An 18,352-nucleotide genomic window follows, 5' to 3' on the forward strand; every position below is an offset into this window, starting at 1 on the left:
ACTGGAGTGTACAATTATGTAGTGGATGGATGTGGCTCAGGTAGCATTTACATGGACGGAAGGGAGCGGCTTTTGTGGATCAAATGAAACTACACCGCTCTTACATTTTCCTTTATTGAGATGTTTGCTAAGGATTTGATCGGATATCATCTGGGCAGAGGAAACTGTGAAATCTCGAGGCAGGTGTGTTTCATGTGAACTCCTGTCTGTGGGAGTTCTGGTGGTAGGAAGGAGCATAAGGGTGGGGACGCGGCTCAAAAGTGCCACAGTGGCCCCCGTATGAGCAAATTCAACTTCTTTAAAAGTCATTTATGATCAACCGTCATCATTGCAATTGCATCTGGCGTATGGAAATGATCCGGGAGCTGAGGGAGGGGCTTGAGGTTGGGTGGTGGAAAACATGAACGGCACAAAAGCCGGTGTGGCCTGTTTTTGTTGTCTCTCATTGGACAGGATCCTCTTTCTTTGACCTTTTGCACGCCTTCCCTCGCCTTTCATATGGTAATTCTGGCCAGACCCAAGGAGGAAACGTTGCCGGAGCTGAGTGGAGGAGGACAAAGACTCCCTCTCTTTTTCTCTGCCTCCTTTCCACGCTATATCTCCTCTTTTCTTGCCTCTTCCCCTCTCAAGCAACTTGACAGACTTTGGCATGAAAGGAAGTGAGTGGTTAGTGGTTGAGAAAGGTGGGGATGGCATTCTCGCTGTGACCCGCGCCACCTGTGAGGATCAAGTGTGCTGCAGTGATCCGTGGTTATGTGTGTGTGGAGTTTTATTTTTGAGTGGTCCTTGTAATGTGTCTTGCGGATCTGTAATCGTTTGAGCCACGCCGCCGGTGTAGTGTCACAGCACAGGCCGAGTCGGGCGAAGAGTGATTTGTTGTGTTTCTAGTGTAGCTAGCCGAGTTGTCACGGTGTCCGTATTTCTGCCTTTCTTTCTCAGCTCTGCCGACTTTATCGTCTAACAACCAGTAAAAGTGCTGTCTCTGGCGGGGTAAAAGGATACTAATATAGTTACTACAACCCTCCCCTAACATAATACTCCACTGCACCAGTGTTGAGCATGACGTGGTTTCAAGGCTCCTTTGGCTCTGTTATGGGAAGGGGGCATGTTATCTGTAGGAAATGTAATTTTTGTCCTCATTGAAATCGTTCATTATTGAGCGCGGTTATCTAAATGTTTTTGTTGCTGTTGGTCCAGCGCCAGTGAGGATTGCGTTACCCTCTCACTCACTCTCTCTCTCCCCCTCTCTCTCTCTCACGTCCCTATGTCTGTCTCTCCCCCCTCTCATCTCGCCAAGCCTTCATCAGTCTCTTAAGGGAAAATAGAAAGAGGGGGATTTTTCTCTTCCCTCTGTGCTCCGTCCCGTTCTCAGGCTCTCCTGCCTATTTTGCATCAGCCGTCTCATACAGGATATTAACCATGGAAAAACATGGGTCTGGGTATTTCATTTAGAATAATATGTTTACTCTTTTCATTTCAAAGTGGAAGCAGGGAGAGCTCGTAGGGTGTGGAAAGAACAATCGGGGCCATATGTTTAAGAACTCTCTGTGTTTGATCTGAGGTCCTGCGGGCCCTGGGGGTGGCTGAGATTCTCAGGTCTCGGTCAAATGAAATGCACTGATGAAAAAGACAAGGCTTCTCTTGTGCTCCTCCTGTGTCCTATATTGTATCTCGCCGATTGCATTCTCTGTGTATCTCCGTTGGCATCTCAGCCTCACGTTTCCGGTTGTTTTCCGTCTCATCTGTCATTCGCACCTCTTGACGTCCTGTTGCTTATTGCGGCACATCTATGATAGTACTTACGTTATTTCTGCACATTGGTGGCGATTTGAAGCTGCAGTTACCTTTCAGGGCTGTGACATTGTTTGTCCTCTGCACTCCTTGATGCAGTCACTGTGAAGGACACTTGCTCAGCCCTTCAGGTCCACGCGAGTACCTTACAGTCCTCATCTTACATATTCAACGGAGCATTCAGCAGCCTTTTATTTTAGAAAGGTCTGTCCCTCTTTTACTCTGCAAAAGAAAATAATGTAGAGCACAAAAGGTTATATGCCACATTTTATCGATTGCTCTCAAAAGTATTTTCAGAGCTGTAAAAGCTGGCAAGATAAAAGAAAAAATTAAAAAAAGAAACCGCAAATACTGCTTCCAAATAGAAGTAAAATAAGAAGCTCCGGGTTAAGATGGGGAAAAAAAGTTGACGAATGACTAAGTTTCTCCAGGTTTGAGAAAAGACACCACAATAGCACGAGACGTCTCATGACAAATGATACATTCTCTTCCTTGTCGGCAAAAGACAAAGGCAAGGATTGAAAAGGCAGGGAGCGCAGTCACAAGATATGTGCACATTAATAGAGCTTACGGAGAGATGGATAAATAAGAACACACACACGTACTGTATTCAGTGAAATGATCAAATACACTTACATGAGTAAATATATATATATATATATATGTAAATATAAATGCATTGCAACACCTTTACTTTCTTCACAGCATTACATACACAGCTGGTATGTGTATTAACAGCCGCCTGTGCCTGTGGATTCATGTGCATCGCAGGTATGTGCCGTTTGGTGTTCCTGAAGGCAACATGATGCGGATATCAAGGGCATTGGCAAGGCTCGTCGGGGAATAAGTGGCTGATTAATTATGCATGACTTGTGCTCTTAAACAAACAGTGTAATAAGAGATTAAAACGACTTCACCAAAAGAGTTTGACTCGAATTGCACAGAGACGGCAACTATTACTATTAAAATCTTGTGCGCACAACTTTAAAAACGCACTAAAATGCAGTTAAAAGTTAGTGTGACCGCATAGAAGTAAAAAACATAATTTACCTGTAAACCAGTGGTGTTTTATAGAATTAAGAGAAATATAAATAATATTTTTTTCTTCTCTCTGTGCTGAAATATTTAATGCACCTGCATTAAATATGAATAGCTGTGTCTGGTTATCTGCAGGATTATATTAAAAGTCACTTTAAAAAATCAGAATGGAGATCTTTCCTTTTTCTAGTGTAGGTCTCAGTCTGATCTAATACAAGCAAGCAAGCAAGCGTGTGTCTGTAACTCCCTGATGAGACTTCAGCCAACACTATCCCTCTCAAACCTTGCTGCTCCTTCTTCTTCTTCTTCTACCATTTTTTCTGGCCTGGCACCAGCTGTGGAATAATCCTTAATTATTTGCTTTTAGAAAGAAAAAAAGAAATGTAAAACCCCCCTTTCCTGTGACAGAGAAGAAGAAGAGCAGAGCAGGCACTGGAATGTTCTTGTATATGAAATTGTAGGTAACAGGGCTAGTTTTGTCAGCGGTTTCACTGATGTATCAGCTCCCTGCACCTAGACTAAATAGAGGGGGGAGCTTTGCCTCGTTTCATCCCAGCTTAGATGAGCAGATATAGCTAGGCTTTTGGAGGAACCCTTAAAAAAGCAAAGTATGCTGAAGAATGGACCTCTTCCTTAACACAATACCTAAACATGCGTCATGATGTGGTGATGGATGGTTCGGCGGTCTGTTGAGGTTCTTGGAGACGCTCGCCCCTTTTTTTTCTCCTCTTTTTTTTGTGAATTGAAGGGCAGAAATGTTCTTGAATGCTTTAGTTCCGGGTGATTTTTTTGCACTTAGTAGGATGTGTTACAAATGATTTTAAAATAAGTTACATGTGTTTAGATGTGGTTTTGCTCCGCAGTAAGCACAATCTCTGTGTGTTTAAGAGACTGAAAAAGGAGATGATGCTGACTGTGCTCTTCAGCTGTCTTGTCACTCCATGGTCTCCCCGGTTGTGACATAAAGGGCGATTTACAAGCACACACACACAGATACACACACATATATAAGCATGAATAGACACATGCTATCACATGTGAGGCTTAAATAGGATTTTGTGTAAGTTATATCTAACAGCAGTTATTTCCTAGAGCGAACAGTAAGGTAATGGGTCCATTTTATCTCGGTTCCTTCTCAGCGGGCCGGCCCTAGATTTGTGTGACATGGTGTTTATTTGATAAAGGAATATTGCTGCGTTAATCTAAAACCATGCTAATTACATCTGACAGTTGTTTGTTTGTAGTAAAATCCAATTAAAATGTACACTTTTCAACTCCATTGCTCATTTTTTTCTTCCTCTCCTCCCCCATTCTCTTTCTTCCCTCCTACAGTAACCAGAAAAAAGAGCCTATGATGGCATAAATAACAACTGTGCTTTCCTTGTGGTTTTTGTGAGAAGAGGGCAAACTCACAACAGCTGTCAGAAAAAGGGGGTTTGTTTAAAAAGCAAATGGCTTTGGTCTAAAGTTCATTTGAAGACCTCTCTAATTAAATAGAGAGCCGAACGCTTAAGTTAATTAGTAATTCCCTGGGTCCAGAAATTAGACCTGTCATGAGCATTCAAGTTCTTGAAAAGCCAAAAGGTATGTGTGTATTGTGTTTTTATGTTTTTTTTCGCCCCCCTCCAAATCCCCTCTGACTGCTCCCATATCTGTACACGAGCGTGCCTAAATGTGCGTTCATTTGGGCTTTTCCGAATGCAGAGCATTTCTCCTGTTGGAACACTCAACACATTAATGGGCTTTTTGTGGCGTGTCAGAGAAGTGCTCAAGAGATGTTTAAGTGAGGGGCACATAGCTTGTGGCGTCAGTCGGGATACCTGCCCTATGATTATGTTTATGAAGATAATAACAGGGCTAGGGTCCCGCCGAGTACTGTCTTTAGAAAACAGTAGGGGGTTGAACTTTAAACTTTACTGTTACCCCTGGAAAAAGAACAGGAGAAGATGTGGTCTCCGTGCCTGGGAAACCTCCGTACAGTTCAGAAGGTGTCTTTACTCTTAACAGCAAAAACAGATCTCTTCTCTTCTCTTCTCTTCTCTTCTCTTCTCTTCTCTTCTCTTCTCTTCTCTTCTCTTCTCTTCTCTTCTCTTCTCTTCTCTTCTCTTCTCTTCTCTTCTCTTCTCTTCTCTTCTCTTCTCTTCTCTTGTAATTGGACAGATAACCACAGGACAAGCAAACATAAATCAGCTGACTTTGACACACTTTGGAGAAACAAGCTGCCCCTACCTGTTGTGTCGTAATAGAGTGATAACTAAAGACAGCAGCTAACATATATTTATGTACTATCCTGTAACTAACTGTGCTGCCTGCATGCTTTTGGTCACTTGATCCTGATAGACATCTTTTACCAAATAGGGCCACATTTGTGACATTTTTGCTCTCCTAACAAGGAATACATTTTTGGCAACAAGTAGCCAGAGTTGGTGCATTAGCTTGTAAAGTTTAATAATAGCTTTCAGCAGGATCTAGTGCGTTTCACGGCAGAATTCAGTGTAAGAAAAGTGCCTTTTTCCCCTCATGTTAAACCGCTGTGCCAAAGATTCACATGATTTAAATAATAAGTCGTAAAGTTATGTTATTTTGAGACTTAAAAATATTACGCATACAAGTCGTTAAACGTGTTTTGCACTTATCATAGCATAAAATGAGCAGAGAATCAGAGGCTCATGGTAGTTAATACAGTATAAGCAGTTGTTTATATTTGCCAGGTGGATATGAAATGCCTGCGTCAGAGACTGCTTTCTGTGTCTGTCTGTGAGTGTGTGCTATCCTTGACTGACGTGGACACTGTTTGCTTAACCTCTTCTGCGCTGCGCTGCCACGGCCTTGTCAATTTAAGTGTATTTGTGTGTGTGTGTGTGTTTCTGGGAGTGAGAGGGAGTCCAGCAATGGCAGCTTTCATTTTTCATGTTCCCAGCAGTAGTTTTTCTAAACAAACCTGCTGAGAAGCCGAGTGAGAGATAGAGGGGTTTGAATCAACACAAATGAATGATATTTGCAATTTGTTTTTTTTCCCTGGACTGCTATATAATTGTGTGTCCACACACATCCCGAGAGAAAACATGCATTTAAGAGATTTTTTTCAGGATTTGTATTTAGCGGGATTAATAATTTCACTTGGCAAATAATCCCACCCTGCCACCCCTTTCACTTTACAGTGTCACTGCAGAGAGGTGTGCGCATGGTCTCATGCTTTTGCCTCATCTGAAAGATAAGGCTGTGATTTATGTAACAGCTAAGCCCTTTCATATTGTGTATGTTGTACCTTACAAGAGCATGATGAGCAGGCTAGATTAATATTTATTTAGCACAGGCAAATCAAGGATTAAGCAGTCATCATTTTAGCTCTAATCCATGTCTCTGGTGAGATGCAGAGACAAAGAGAGGCAGATTACCAAACTCATAACGGCGCAAAACAACAATTAGTTGGCGACTTGCTTTCCTCGGTTGTGCGGGAAAAGCAGTTGACAATAGATTTGCAAACATGCGCAGAAGCAATAATGCACACACGCAAACGTGCGCGCATACAAAAGTTGCGTTTTGCTCCATCATCGCTTGGTTTCTTAATCTATTGTTGTATGCCTCTTCCTGGCTTTTAACTTCTCATTTTCACCCTCCCTCTCTCTTCAAAAGAATCCCTCATTGAAATTAGCAGTGGTTTGTCTGATTCACTCATCTGACGTAAATGTGTCTCATGATCTTTCCACTGTCCGAACACAGATGCACACACACTCACACAGCTCTCAGATACACATAGGCTGACACACATGCATGAGCAATGAATACTTCTTTCTTAGCTCCAACCACGTGGGACAGTGACAGTTTGCGTAAACTGTGCAAGTGTGTGCGTGCTCGCGCGCGTGTTACAAATTACTTGGAAGTCTGTAAATAAAATTACATTCTTTGCTAATTGAGTTAAACTGCTTTTCTGGAGATGTGGCAAAAAGATGAAAGCTCCCTGTGTATTTTATGTGCTTCCATGCTACAAATCTGCTTGCGTGCCGGTGCGAGTGTGTTGGAAAGTTAACTAGTTTGTTCTGAGGGCTCTTAGGTGCTTAGCGATGGGGATACTGCACAAGGTTTGGCTACTTCTGTCCTCAAGCCTAAATATGCAAAAGTTAGCCCCACAAAACAGCTAATCAAGAGCAGGAGCTGGACTTTAAGAAAGCAAAAGGAAAAACACTGTGTCTGTGTGTGTGTGTGTGTATATGTTTGTGTGTGCGTGTTATCTGTAGGGGGCACCCCTAACATAAGGAGCAACAACAAGTAACAGCGAAGGGGCCAAAAAAGAGCATTGGAGAGCTGCTGCAGTGGGCTTTGGTAGGGTGGGGGTGTGAGGGTGGAGTGGTGTGGAAGGGGTGGGGGGTCCAAACCAGATGTGAGGGTGATTGAGAGAACATAAAAAAAGAGAGATAAATAAAAAGAATGAACAGACAAGTCGTGCTGTGATAGAGAAAGACCGGGTGAAGCACACAGAGAAGGAGAATGCCATCCTCAGTTCCCCTTTGCCCTCCTTCCTCTCTCTCACCCAGCCTCTGAATGTTAATGGCTTTCATGCCCCCCCCCCCTCCTCGCCTTCTCCCATACGCACACACATATATCCCTCCCCATGGACACTAGCGCATTGTTTGCGGCAGTGCTTCTATTCTTTCAAACTTAATTACCTTCTTGCCTTTTGTGGCGTCAGGGGCTGGAAGTTTTGCTCCTTGGCAGTGGAGGTCGTCACACATTCTTCGTCAGTGCATTCCCTTAATCTGGCAAGTGAAGGGGTGAAGGGGGGGGGGGGATTTTTTTGGGGTGGTGTATATAGTTTGGAGTGTGTGTGTGTGCGTGTGTGTGTGTGTGTGTGGGGGGGGGGGGGGGGGGGGGGGGGTCAGACAGAAAAAAAATGAGAGGAAGTCCTGAGAATGAAGCTTCTACCAGCGTGTGCACTTCTGAGGTGATTTTAGTACCCCAGTGTGCACGTGCACGCATGTGTGCACGGTGATAATAGTCAGGACATAGGCTGCCCTTTGTTTGTGCGGTTCATTTCCAATCAACCCTAATTAACTAGAGAGTGTTTCCAGATTGCCAGAAAAAGAAAAATCCCCACTTTTTTTCGCTCCCCTCGTTCTTTGCTGTTTGGAGTTTGAGCAAAAAGGGAGAGAAAAAAGAAGAAGTGGAGGCATTAGCTATGTAGATTGCCTCGCCTTTGATGCTGGAAAAAAATCTTTAGCAAGGGCAGTAAGTGGTGACTGCGACCCAGCAGTGTCTGACTGTTTATTTTCATGTTTCAGTTTGAGTTAAGTTTGAAATATTGCCTCTTCAAAGGTGTTAGACTTGTGCATATATTTAGACTGGACCGTGTAAGCCCAAAGTCTGTTCGTAAGAATGCAAAATCCTGTCAAAGTTGTCTTTAATCCGTTAAACTTTGTCTCCAACAAGCTGCAGATAAACACGCTGACCCAGGATGCACATGCAGCACAAACTTCTAAAGCGAAATGTACTTAACTGTGCTCGAAAATCAATGGGAAATCCAAGAATTTGGAGGTTGCCTCTAAGCAGCGACTAGAGGAACAGACGTTAGAATAGAGGCTGGTGTAATCTGACCCTAAATCAGATTTTAGAAGCCATCCGTGACTTGCTGGAAGAGAGGAAAAAGACAAACATGGCCCCTGGGTTTGCTATTTTTCCCACCTGGTCAACATTTTGTTTTTGCATAGCACTCTGTATGCTGTTTGCTTCCTGTTAAATTCTCATTTTGAGTTTTTCGTTTTTCTTTTTTTTTCACAGTGTTAGCCAGATATGTTTTCTCTAACAATGAAATTTCAGGTAAGGGCCTGAGGGGGAGTTGGGTGTATTGTTACCTGAGCAACCAATGAGACCAATTTACTTGTCATCAACCTGAGGGATAGATCCTGCATACCTGCTCTGCAAAAAGAACGAAAGAACAAAAAAAAAAGACCACTTCTGTCCTCTACGTTTCACCTTGTTATACTCCTTCTTTCCCCTCCTCTAAACCTTCTTGTCTGTTCTTTTTCCCTCCACCTACAAATCCAAGATCATTGATCATGTGAGACGTAATTTTGATTTTGATTTGCCAAAAGGCATTTTTTTGCAGACTAGGTAATTTGTCGAACAAGATTCCTGTGCTAAATGGAGTGGCGCTTTAGGTGTCTGGGCCTTGCCTTGCAATAATGATAAGGTGTCTTTTGGTAATGAAGGCCTTTGCTCACGAGGGAGACACAGGCAAGAGGACAAGCAGACAGGAATGGGTGTGGAGGAGTGGAGGGAGGGGGCATCATCAGGGAGATCTACTGCATCCAGTGTCTAATATTACACCCCCAGGCAACAAACAGTGGCTGCATGAAAACCCTTTGTGAGGTTAAGAAGTAAAGGAGACCAAAAAAAAGAAGCCCTCGCCTGCTTATCCCTTTACAATTTTCTCACTCTGTCCTTTAAGACTTTAAACAGAGAGCATTAGTCCCTATTCTGTGATTGTGTGCATATGTGCGTAGTGTGTTTGTGCATACGTGCATCAGTGCTCTTTGATGGCTGCCGAGGCCACTCTTCTATTGTGAGGAAGGAGATAATTCCCCTCCTCCTTCATCCACTTCGTTTTCCATCCCTCCGTTTCTGCATGGCAACAAATAAACAGGTCTAATTAGACCAGAGTGGGCCTATTCATGGCACTGACAGTGGGAGATGGATGCAGGGGCTTTCACAGCGTCTTTCCCCTTTGTCTTTGGCTAACGCTTGGTGACATTTGATTGAAGATTTGGTGTTGGACCGAGGGGCCACATGCCGGGAGAGAGCGACGACCTTCTAGAAGACCTCAAGGAATGGATACCTAGCAATAGTCTCATGCTGTCTCCCGACTTTGTCGGTGGGATTGTCTTAAAGAATAAGAGTGAATTTCAATTCGACAGTCATCGGGCCCCGCTCAGATGTGCCCCCGAACAGCCTGACAAAAAGAGAGAAAAAGCTCCATTTTAGAACTTGGATGGCCACATCACAAAGCACAGGTCTGTCTAATTTCAGTGTTTACAAATGCTGTAAATAGCCACCACAGTATTAACAGCACTGTCTGCCACTGCATTAAAATGTCAGACACTTAGTACTGAAGAATTTGAACCTAGCAGATCCCCGTGTAAACAAAGACGGCAGTGTGGCGACATTACAATTACAGGTTTGTCATTGAACAGGCAGCAGCTCCGGTTAATGCCTGATACTTTGACAGGAGGACAAAAACAGGAGGAGACTGTGACATCACCAGCACCTGAGGGCCTCCGGTCTGAACTGTGGACATGTTGTAACACTTCTTCTAATATCAGCTGATTTATTGCAACTTTTCGTATATGTACACTACATTGATACTCATAATGTCCCCATTGAAACTTCTTTAACTAGAAGCACTAAACTTGAGTTTATTATCACTCAAGTGTGATAGAAATTGTTTGTTTTTCCAGAAGTCCTTTGGTTCATAGTGCCTCTCTGCCTCTCAGGGAGCTACTGAAAGCAGCTGGAAGGGGTAGGGGAGAGAGAGCCAAGGGGAGGGGGAGAAAAACAATAGGCCGAGGAGTCTCTTAGCCCCTTTCACCCATCAGACCTAGCGGTGTCCAAAGCAGGCATTCCTGGGCTATTATTTGCCTCTCACTGGATCTGATCTGCCACTTTAATTACCTTAGCGTACGTGGGTGTATTTGTGTGTGGGTGTGCGTCTGTGTCCGTGTGCATACGTGTGAAAGCAAGGGGACATGCTTAATTAAAAAAACAGAGGAAGGAGCAGCTCAGGCCATCTCTTTTGTTCTTCCGTTAAAAGAAGGGAACTGTTTCTGCACTCTGGAAAAACCTGGGCTTTAACACTGTTTTTTTCTCTTTCCCATGTATCTGCGTATCGCTCTGTCACAGATGCACAAATGAAAGTAGTCTGGTTGGTTAGCAGTGCAGAGGAAGCCAGTGGGGGACAGAAAGAGGAATGTTTCTTAGCTAGTAGTAATATGATATGCCTTTAAAAAAAGAAAAAGAAAGAAAGAATGAAAAAGCAGAAGCGGGCACTGCTGCCGTGAAAGGTGTGAAACCTTGGGAGTGGAGCAAAACAAAAAAGGAGCGAGGACAGAGAGTGATCACGAGTTATTATATAGATCCTCAGGCTGTGAAGGTTTTGGCATTCAAAATGTTACTTTAAGCTTCGAGAGGTACAAGAGGAAAATATTGGATTCCCTTGACAGTTAGACCAGACATCTCATTACTTCTCTGTCCAGCTATGCTAAATTAACACATGCTGAAGGGATCAGGAAGACTTCAAATGCTTACACCAGACTGTCTTGCATCATATTGCCTTTTCACAAGCGCTTGCAGGATAAATTAAAAGCCAAGACTTTAGCATTTCACTAAAGATCAGGCATCCACTGTTTTGAAAGCAGCTCCTCTTTTGAGTCCCCACATGAGGCCAAATTATTGAGAGACACCAATACTCAGGGGTTAGTGCAGTCGCAAACACTGTGTTCACTTTCTTTCCCAACACACTACTATCAAGCAAACAATTTGCGCTTATTTCGCTCTGAGTGCATTAAGCAGCAGTCTTCTTTGTCAGTTTTCTGTAGGTGGCAAAATTAATGGGATCAATTAGAATCACTACTATAAAAAAAATGGACAGTTATGTTATTGTTGGCAGGCAGTACACATGTAAACAGCTGCTAACCTTTTCACCTATGCCAGTGCCAAGTGCTTATCCATAAGACATAATTCCATACTTAAGGAGATGCATAATTCATAAACTGCAGTGTTTTATGTCCGAGCTACAATTCAAAGGGGGTAAGTCACCAACGAAATGACACCACTGACAAGTAGTAAATCCTGCCGTACGTGTCACATTTACTCTCAAACCCGCTACTTCTGAACAGCTTTGCCCTCAATTACGGTTAACACAAGAGTGTATGTGTTTAACTGCAGGAACATGCACAGTGTGCTGTTTTGGCAATATGTGATAATAATGGATGGTAGAAAGCGGGATAAGCTGTCATTTAAGTGGATGTATTAAAGCCATTATTTGTATATAATTGTTTCCGTCCTGCCAGCTCAATTTTGTTTTATTATTCCGTCACGTAAGTAGCTCGGCTATGTCTAAAATTAACACGAAAGTTGGGGGAGAAAATGACTCAGTGTGAGTGTAAATAGCTTGAGTCCTTGTGGCATGACAGACGTTTGGTCAGTTTTATCTCCTTGCTTGGTTGTAGCTAATTTAGCTGATGATCATCTCCAAGATTGGTGTCTTCAGCGAAACATCACAAAAAAACATACATTATGTTTTTTGCAGGGTTTTTGTAATTAAACATTCATAAGTATCTCGTGTAGGTTTTTCTAGAGAGATTGTTAGCATCTTGTAAGAAACCTTGAAAATATATATTTTTTAAGTTTGCTCTGAAACTTTTAGTGCAAACTCTTGTGCTGGGAGATGATTTTGTCATGCACATGCCACACATCTACCTCCATCCTCTTGCCACATTCACGCTGAACTGATAAGCACTGAAAATTCATTTTCTGCTCCTTGTGAATTTTTTTTTCTTCTTTAATCTCACAAATAGAGAGATACAAAGTGAGAGGCAGAGAGAGAAAACATCATTTCTCTCTTTTAATCTATCACTAGTCCCCATGGAATCATCTCTGGGATATGTCAGATTAGACCTGATTATAGCGCGTGCACACACATGCAACCACAACCGCACTCACACACATGTTTGATTTCATTCCTCACGCTTTTACTGTCCCTCCCACTGGCTTTGTTTAGCCCTGGATTGTTGCGGATTAATCCTCTAATTGCTTTGTAGCTTTATTGTTAGGGAGAGGCAGTGTAGGAAAATAGAGGGAGAATTAAACAGCAGGTGGATTGGGTTAAAGGTTAACATGGCTCTTCAAAGCTTTCTTTTAATGCTAGCTCATTTACACGCAAGCATCTGAAAAGACCTGGTACTGTATCAAGTGAAAAGACACTGGCATCCACAACTAGTTCCCATTTGTTGCATTTAGCTGAGCAACAAAGTAGGTTCCTTTAAGCAGCAGTGGTTTTCTTTTTCTCCCCTTTATGTTTTTTCTCTCAGTTTGTTCTTCTATTTCTCCTCAGGTGATAACAAATTATGCCTGTGATTACAAAATGAAGCGACTGTGGCATGTTATGGGTGTTTGTGGGATTAAGAGGCTTTCTCGGCATTGTGTGGGGGTTTGTTGGAGCCCTCGAATTTGTGCCTTGTTGTGAAACACCAAAGGTTTTAGGTAGTGAGGGGTTGAGAGATGGGCAGCCACCCAGGATTGATAACATCTCACAGGAATTCCAAACACCATTCCTCTTGGAAGCTTGTTCTGCTTATTTTCTCTTACTATCGCTGTTTTTTTCTCCGTGTTGCATTAAATGACAAGTGAAGATTATATTTTTAAAGTTCTTGATTTTTCTTACAGTGCTATACAGTGCTCCACCATTCCTCATGGCACAGACACACTCTTGGTTCTACTGTCCAAACAAAGCCTACCACATAATTTCAGGGCATTACTAGCTTAATAGTTGCTGCCCAATTAGAAACTCCGGATTTGTAAGAGTATGCCAAGACTTATTTTCCAATGACTAAGAACCTCTATAATTCACATTATTTTTCATAATGCAACACGCTAACTTGATGGGTCATTACCTCTGTTTGTTAGTTGTTGTGCTACATATGTGGTTTTAAGAAAGTAAAAGAGGAAGAACGAATCCAAGGCCAGTTCATGGCAATATGAAGAAATAATCTTTAAACACAGAAGAGTCCACTAATCAGATGATCAGGTTATTTCTTTAAACTTTCCAGCTGCCAACTGCTGTGCAGCTGCTTTGTTCATAAATCCACTTAATATTGGATTTCTGGAGTGCCATTTGAACAGTATAGTATATATGGTTTGTACTAGACTGCCATATAGGAGGTGTTTTCATCAGTGGGACTTAAAGTTGTTCTTGGTTATTTTGTTGTAGAAAACTCAAAAGCTCTGAATTTTGTTAAAATGGGTTAATTAAAAAACTTTTAGAGAAATCCATCACATATTTAGTACTTGGTTTAAGTCATGTCTTAAATTGACTTATATAGGAGTTACCAGTATTTGCAAATTGCCTTTTAAGTCTACTGTTGAATAGTATTTGGTAAATCTCTGATGTTCTTTCTTGATTTCTGTCGTTCTCCAACTCAGGTCCCTGTTGGGCTGGATGAGATGAGATCCCTATGTAGTGGTCGTCATGGCAACTTGTGACTCTCCCCCTATGGTGTCGTCACGGCAGCAGGAACATGGTGGCCAGAGGCTGGATGCGGCTGCTGAGGACAACTCCGTCATCGCCATGGAGACCAGTGTCGCCAACAGCACCAATGCCAACAACAACCAATCGTCACCTGCTGCCATTGGAGAGCCAGAGAATGGCCTTGGAGAATCCGTTGTGAGTCCGCTGAGGTCCACTACTACCCCCACCACTGTCAGTGCAACCACCGACCCTGTAACTGAGCAGAGTCGAAGAGAAAGCTTTACTACCGGTAACAAAGGGAGTGTTACCGGAACTTTACCAGGAGGAGGAGGAGGAGCAGCTTTGGGTTCGGACTGTTCTGCCCCTGCCACATCCCCCGTGGCACCGGCAAAGGAGATCCCCTGCAACGAATGTTCTAATTCCTTCTCCAGTTTACAAAAATACATGGAGCACCACTGCCCCAACGCCCGCCTGCCTACCACTGGAGGTCACGAGGAGGGTGAGGAGGTTGAAGGGATGATAGGGGACGAGAGCGAGGATGAAGGAGACCGTGAGGTGGGTGCTGCAGAAGTGGGGGAAATGAACAGCGAGATTGAGATGGAAGAAGATAGTGATGTGGAGAACCTGTGCGGCGAGATCATCTACCAGCCCGATGGCTCTGCCTTCATCCTGGAGGACTCCAAAGAGCAGCGTGGCAACCAGGGGGAGCTCTCTGGGGCTCTCCAATTCAGGGGCCTGCTGTCCCCCCAGACCTTCCCGAATACCCAGGTCAGCAGTGGTCAAAGTGGCCTGAGCCCAGGGGGGGAACGGTTGGAGCAGCCCGCTGCACCCATGTCCTTCTACCCCCAGATCATAAACACCTTCCACATTGCCTCACCCTTTGGGAGTAAATCCCTAGCGGCTGACCACCCCTCCTTCCCAAATACCTCAGCTGGAGGGCTGGCAGGCGCTGGTCCTGTGTTGCACAGTTTCCGTGTCTATGACCTCCGCCATAAGACCGACAAAGACTATCTAAAGGCGGATGGTGCAGCCAAAAACTCCTGTGTGTCCAAAGATGTCCCCAACAATGTGGACTTGTCCAAGTTTGAGGGCTGTGTGGCGGATGGGCGGCGGAAGCCTGTACTGATGTGTTTCCTGTGCAAGTTGTCTTTTGGCTACAGCCGTTCCTTCGTGACACATGCTGTCCATGACCACCGCATGACCCTGAATGAGCAGGAGCAGAAGCTGCTGAGCAACAAGCACATCTCTGCCATCATTCAGGGCATCGGCAAGGACAAAGAACCTCTTATAAGCTTTCTGGAACCAAAAAAAACCCCAAACTCTGTGCTACCCCACTTTCCCTCACCTGCCAACTTCCTAGGGCCAGACACGGGGCTCCGCGGCTTGTGGAATGCTTTCCACAGTAGTGGGGAGAATGCAGATTCCCTTCAGGCAGGTTTTGCCTTCCTAAAGGGCAGTGCCAGCAGCTCCTCTACTGACCAAACCCCCAGATCCCAAAGCATGCCAAAGGCTGAGACCAACCCAAACCTCGGGGGAGGGGCTGGTGCCCACAGAACCCCCAGCGGGAGTTCTGCTGCTGCTACCACTGGTGGCAGCCTGGAAGGGCGGAACTCTGATCGTGACCGCAAAGGCCACATTAGGGACACTTGCACTTTGCAACCCAATGGGCCAGATCTGAGCCAGTACCCGCCCATTAAGCGGGAGCCCGGTACGGTGGGAGGAGAAAGTCCAGAGCAGGATGAGGATGCTTATTCCAGTGGTGGTGGAGCGGATATGGAGGCAGAAGAGGAGGAGGAACAGGTTATGACGATGACAGGCCAGCGGGGCGACAGCACCAGTAGCAAAGATTTCCCTCTCTTAAACCAAAGTATTTCCCCCCTTTCCAACAGTGTGCTAAAGTTGAATAGTGACAGTAAAGGCCCTGCATCCACTTCCCTTTCCTCCTTACCTGTTAGTGAGAAGCTGGAGATGGAGAAGAGCCGTTTGTCCACTGCCCTGGCAGCTGCCAGAGAGCGGGAGAGCAGCAGTGACTCAACCAATGAAGGCCTGGCAGGACGGGATGGCTTATCACCATCCTCAAACCCCCTTGACACGATGACATTGCGCAGAGATGATGAGAGTCCTGGACCTCTGCATCAACACACAGGAAACCCAAGTACACCTGGAACTCCAGGGACTCCTGGAACCCCAGGCCCTGGTGAAGGGTCACCAGGTAGCGGAGTAGAGTGCCCCAAGTGTGACACGGTCTTGGGATCCTCACGATCTCTGGGAGGGCATATGACGATGATGCATTCAAGGAACTCCTGCAAGACGCTGAAGTGTCCCAAGTGTAACTGGCACTACAAGTACCAGCAGACACTGGACGCTCACATGAAGGAGAAACATCCAGAGTCAGGTGGATCGTGTGTGTACTGCCGCACAGGACAGGCTCACCCTCGTTTAGCCAGAGGAGAAAGCTATACCTGTGGATACAAGCCTTTCCGTTGTGAGGTCTGTCCATCTTATGTTTCATGTCTGTGGAGTTCCATTTCCCTCTATTTTTTTTAATTTTGTGAAATTGTCAAATAAGGAGCATTTCGCTTATGGTTTGTTTTTGTTTTTTGCGTGGATTATATATAAGTTATATTTTATTTTCGATTTACCCAAAATTCCAAAAAGTTTGTATTTAAGCATTAAAAAGGGAAAAGAGGCAGTTGGGTGTTATTTTCTCTTTTCTTCAACATACATTGTAGCTTTAAGGATACATTTTGAATTATAGTGCTGAACAACAAATCAAAAAACAACTATTATTTGTCATGGATGTATTTAATGTTTATCATACATCATTACTATTATTAATATTAATTCCCAATGTTTGTTTCTCTTATAGGTATGCAACTACTCAACCACCACCAAAGGCAACCTAAGCATCCACATGCAGTCAGACAAGCATCTGAACAACGTGCAAACACTCCAGAATGGTGGAAGTGAAGCACAGTACAACCACAACCATGCCAACCCTGTGCCCAGTGCAAGCCTTGGTGGAGGTTGTGGGGCACCCTCACCATCCAAGCCCAAACAGAAGCCCACTTGGCGCTGTGAGGTAATGAAACAAACAGAGCATCATTGTAGCGCCGTGGCAGCAACATACCAACTTCCTTGTTGCACTGTCCACACAATGAGGCGGTTATTTCCCTATGCGTCACTGTGTCTATTATTTTTCTTGGCCACATCATCTGACCTTCAAATTTAAAATGGAATTTCTTATACATTCTAGTTTTCATCGCCATGACCATGGTAATAAAATGCTTTCATGTCCTGTTTTGTTGTTAGCTGTTGTTTTCATGTAATTCTAAGTGGGAAAAAAGTGCTTTGCTGAAACAATCACGCTGGCAGAGTTAGACTTCCTAATACACTTATATTGTTCCACTTTTCTTCTCACAGGTTTGCGACTATGAGACCAATGTGGCACGAAACTTGCGAATCCACATGACCAGCGAGAAGCACATGCACAACATGATGCTGCTGCAGCAGAACATGAAGCAGATTCAACACAGCCTCCATCTGGGCCTGGCTCCAGCTGAGGCAGAGCTTTACCAGTACTACCTGGCTCAAAACATGGGCCTTGCGGGTGTAAAACTGGAGAACCCAGCCAGCAGCAGTGGCCCAGACGCTCAGATGATGATCAACCCCTTTCAGCTAGATCCTGCAACCGCTGCCGCTCTCGGATCTGGTCTAGGTGAGTGGTACTAAATTTGAAACAAAGCAAAAACAAACAAAAAAAGAGATGGAAAATGGCAGGGAAAAGGATATTTCTGCTTATGATGTGAGAAAGTTCCTGTTTTGAATTTTTGGCCTCAAGCTTATTCTTTCAGTTTACTTCTGCTCATTTATCACTGGGCCAGTTATTCTGTTTTATCTCATATATCTGATGCTATCTAGGTATTTTTTTTTATCTCTCTGCATTTTCTTCTTTCTGTTGATTTTTTTATTTATCGTTTTTACGCCTTCTCACCTTCCTTTTTTCTGCTCCCATCTTTAGCCTTGGCCCCATTCCCTTGCCCCCCTTTTCTTTCTCTTTGGCTCTTATCTCTGCTCTCATATTGTCCCTCTGTCATTGTCTCCTTTCTTTGACCGCTCTCACTGATTAAAAAATGATTATGAGATGCCACATGAGAATTATTCTTAATCTTTCATTTGTAATTTTCTTAAGTCAGCTTAATCCCCCACCATACACACCCCACCCCACCTTTGCTCACCCTGGAGAGAACACACACATTAGCACACATGTACACAGACACACAC

The 18,352-nt window shown here is 44.0% G+C and overlaps 1 protein-coding gene across 4 annotated transcripts in view; it reads left to right on the forward strand.

The window, feature by feature from the left end:
* zfhx4 (zinc finger homeobox 4) overlaps positions 1–18,352 on the forward strand; it is a 91,996-nt gene that overhangs the window by 20,040 nt on the left and 53,604 nt on the right. For all 4 annotated transcript variants that reach the window (XM_006794693.2, XM_006794694.3, XM_006794692.3 and 1 more), the window contains exons 2-4: positions 14,023–16,558; positions 16,938–17,150; positions 17,492–17,786. In XM_006794693.2, coding sequence (XP_006794756.2) covers positions 14,069–16,558; positions 16,938–17,150; positions 17,492–17,786 — 2,998 coding nt within the window. In that variant the 5' untranslated portion in view covers positions 14,023–14,068. The remainder of the gene's footprint in view (positions 1–14,022; positions 16,559–16,937; positions 17,151–17,491; positions 17,787–18,352) is intronic.

The sequence above is a fragment of the Neolamprologus brichardi genome, chromosome 9 (assembly GCF_056152115.1).
Source record: "Neolamprologus brichardi isolate AB-2024 chromosome 9, ASM5615211v1, whole genome shotgun sequence".
NCBI classification, from domain to species: domain Eukaryota; kingdom Metazoa; phylum Chordata; class Actinopteri; order Cichliformes; family Cichlidae; genus Neolamprologus; species Neolamprologus brichardi.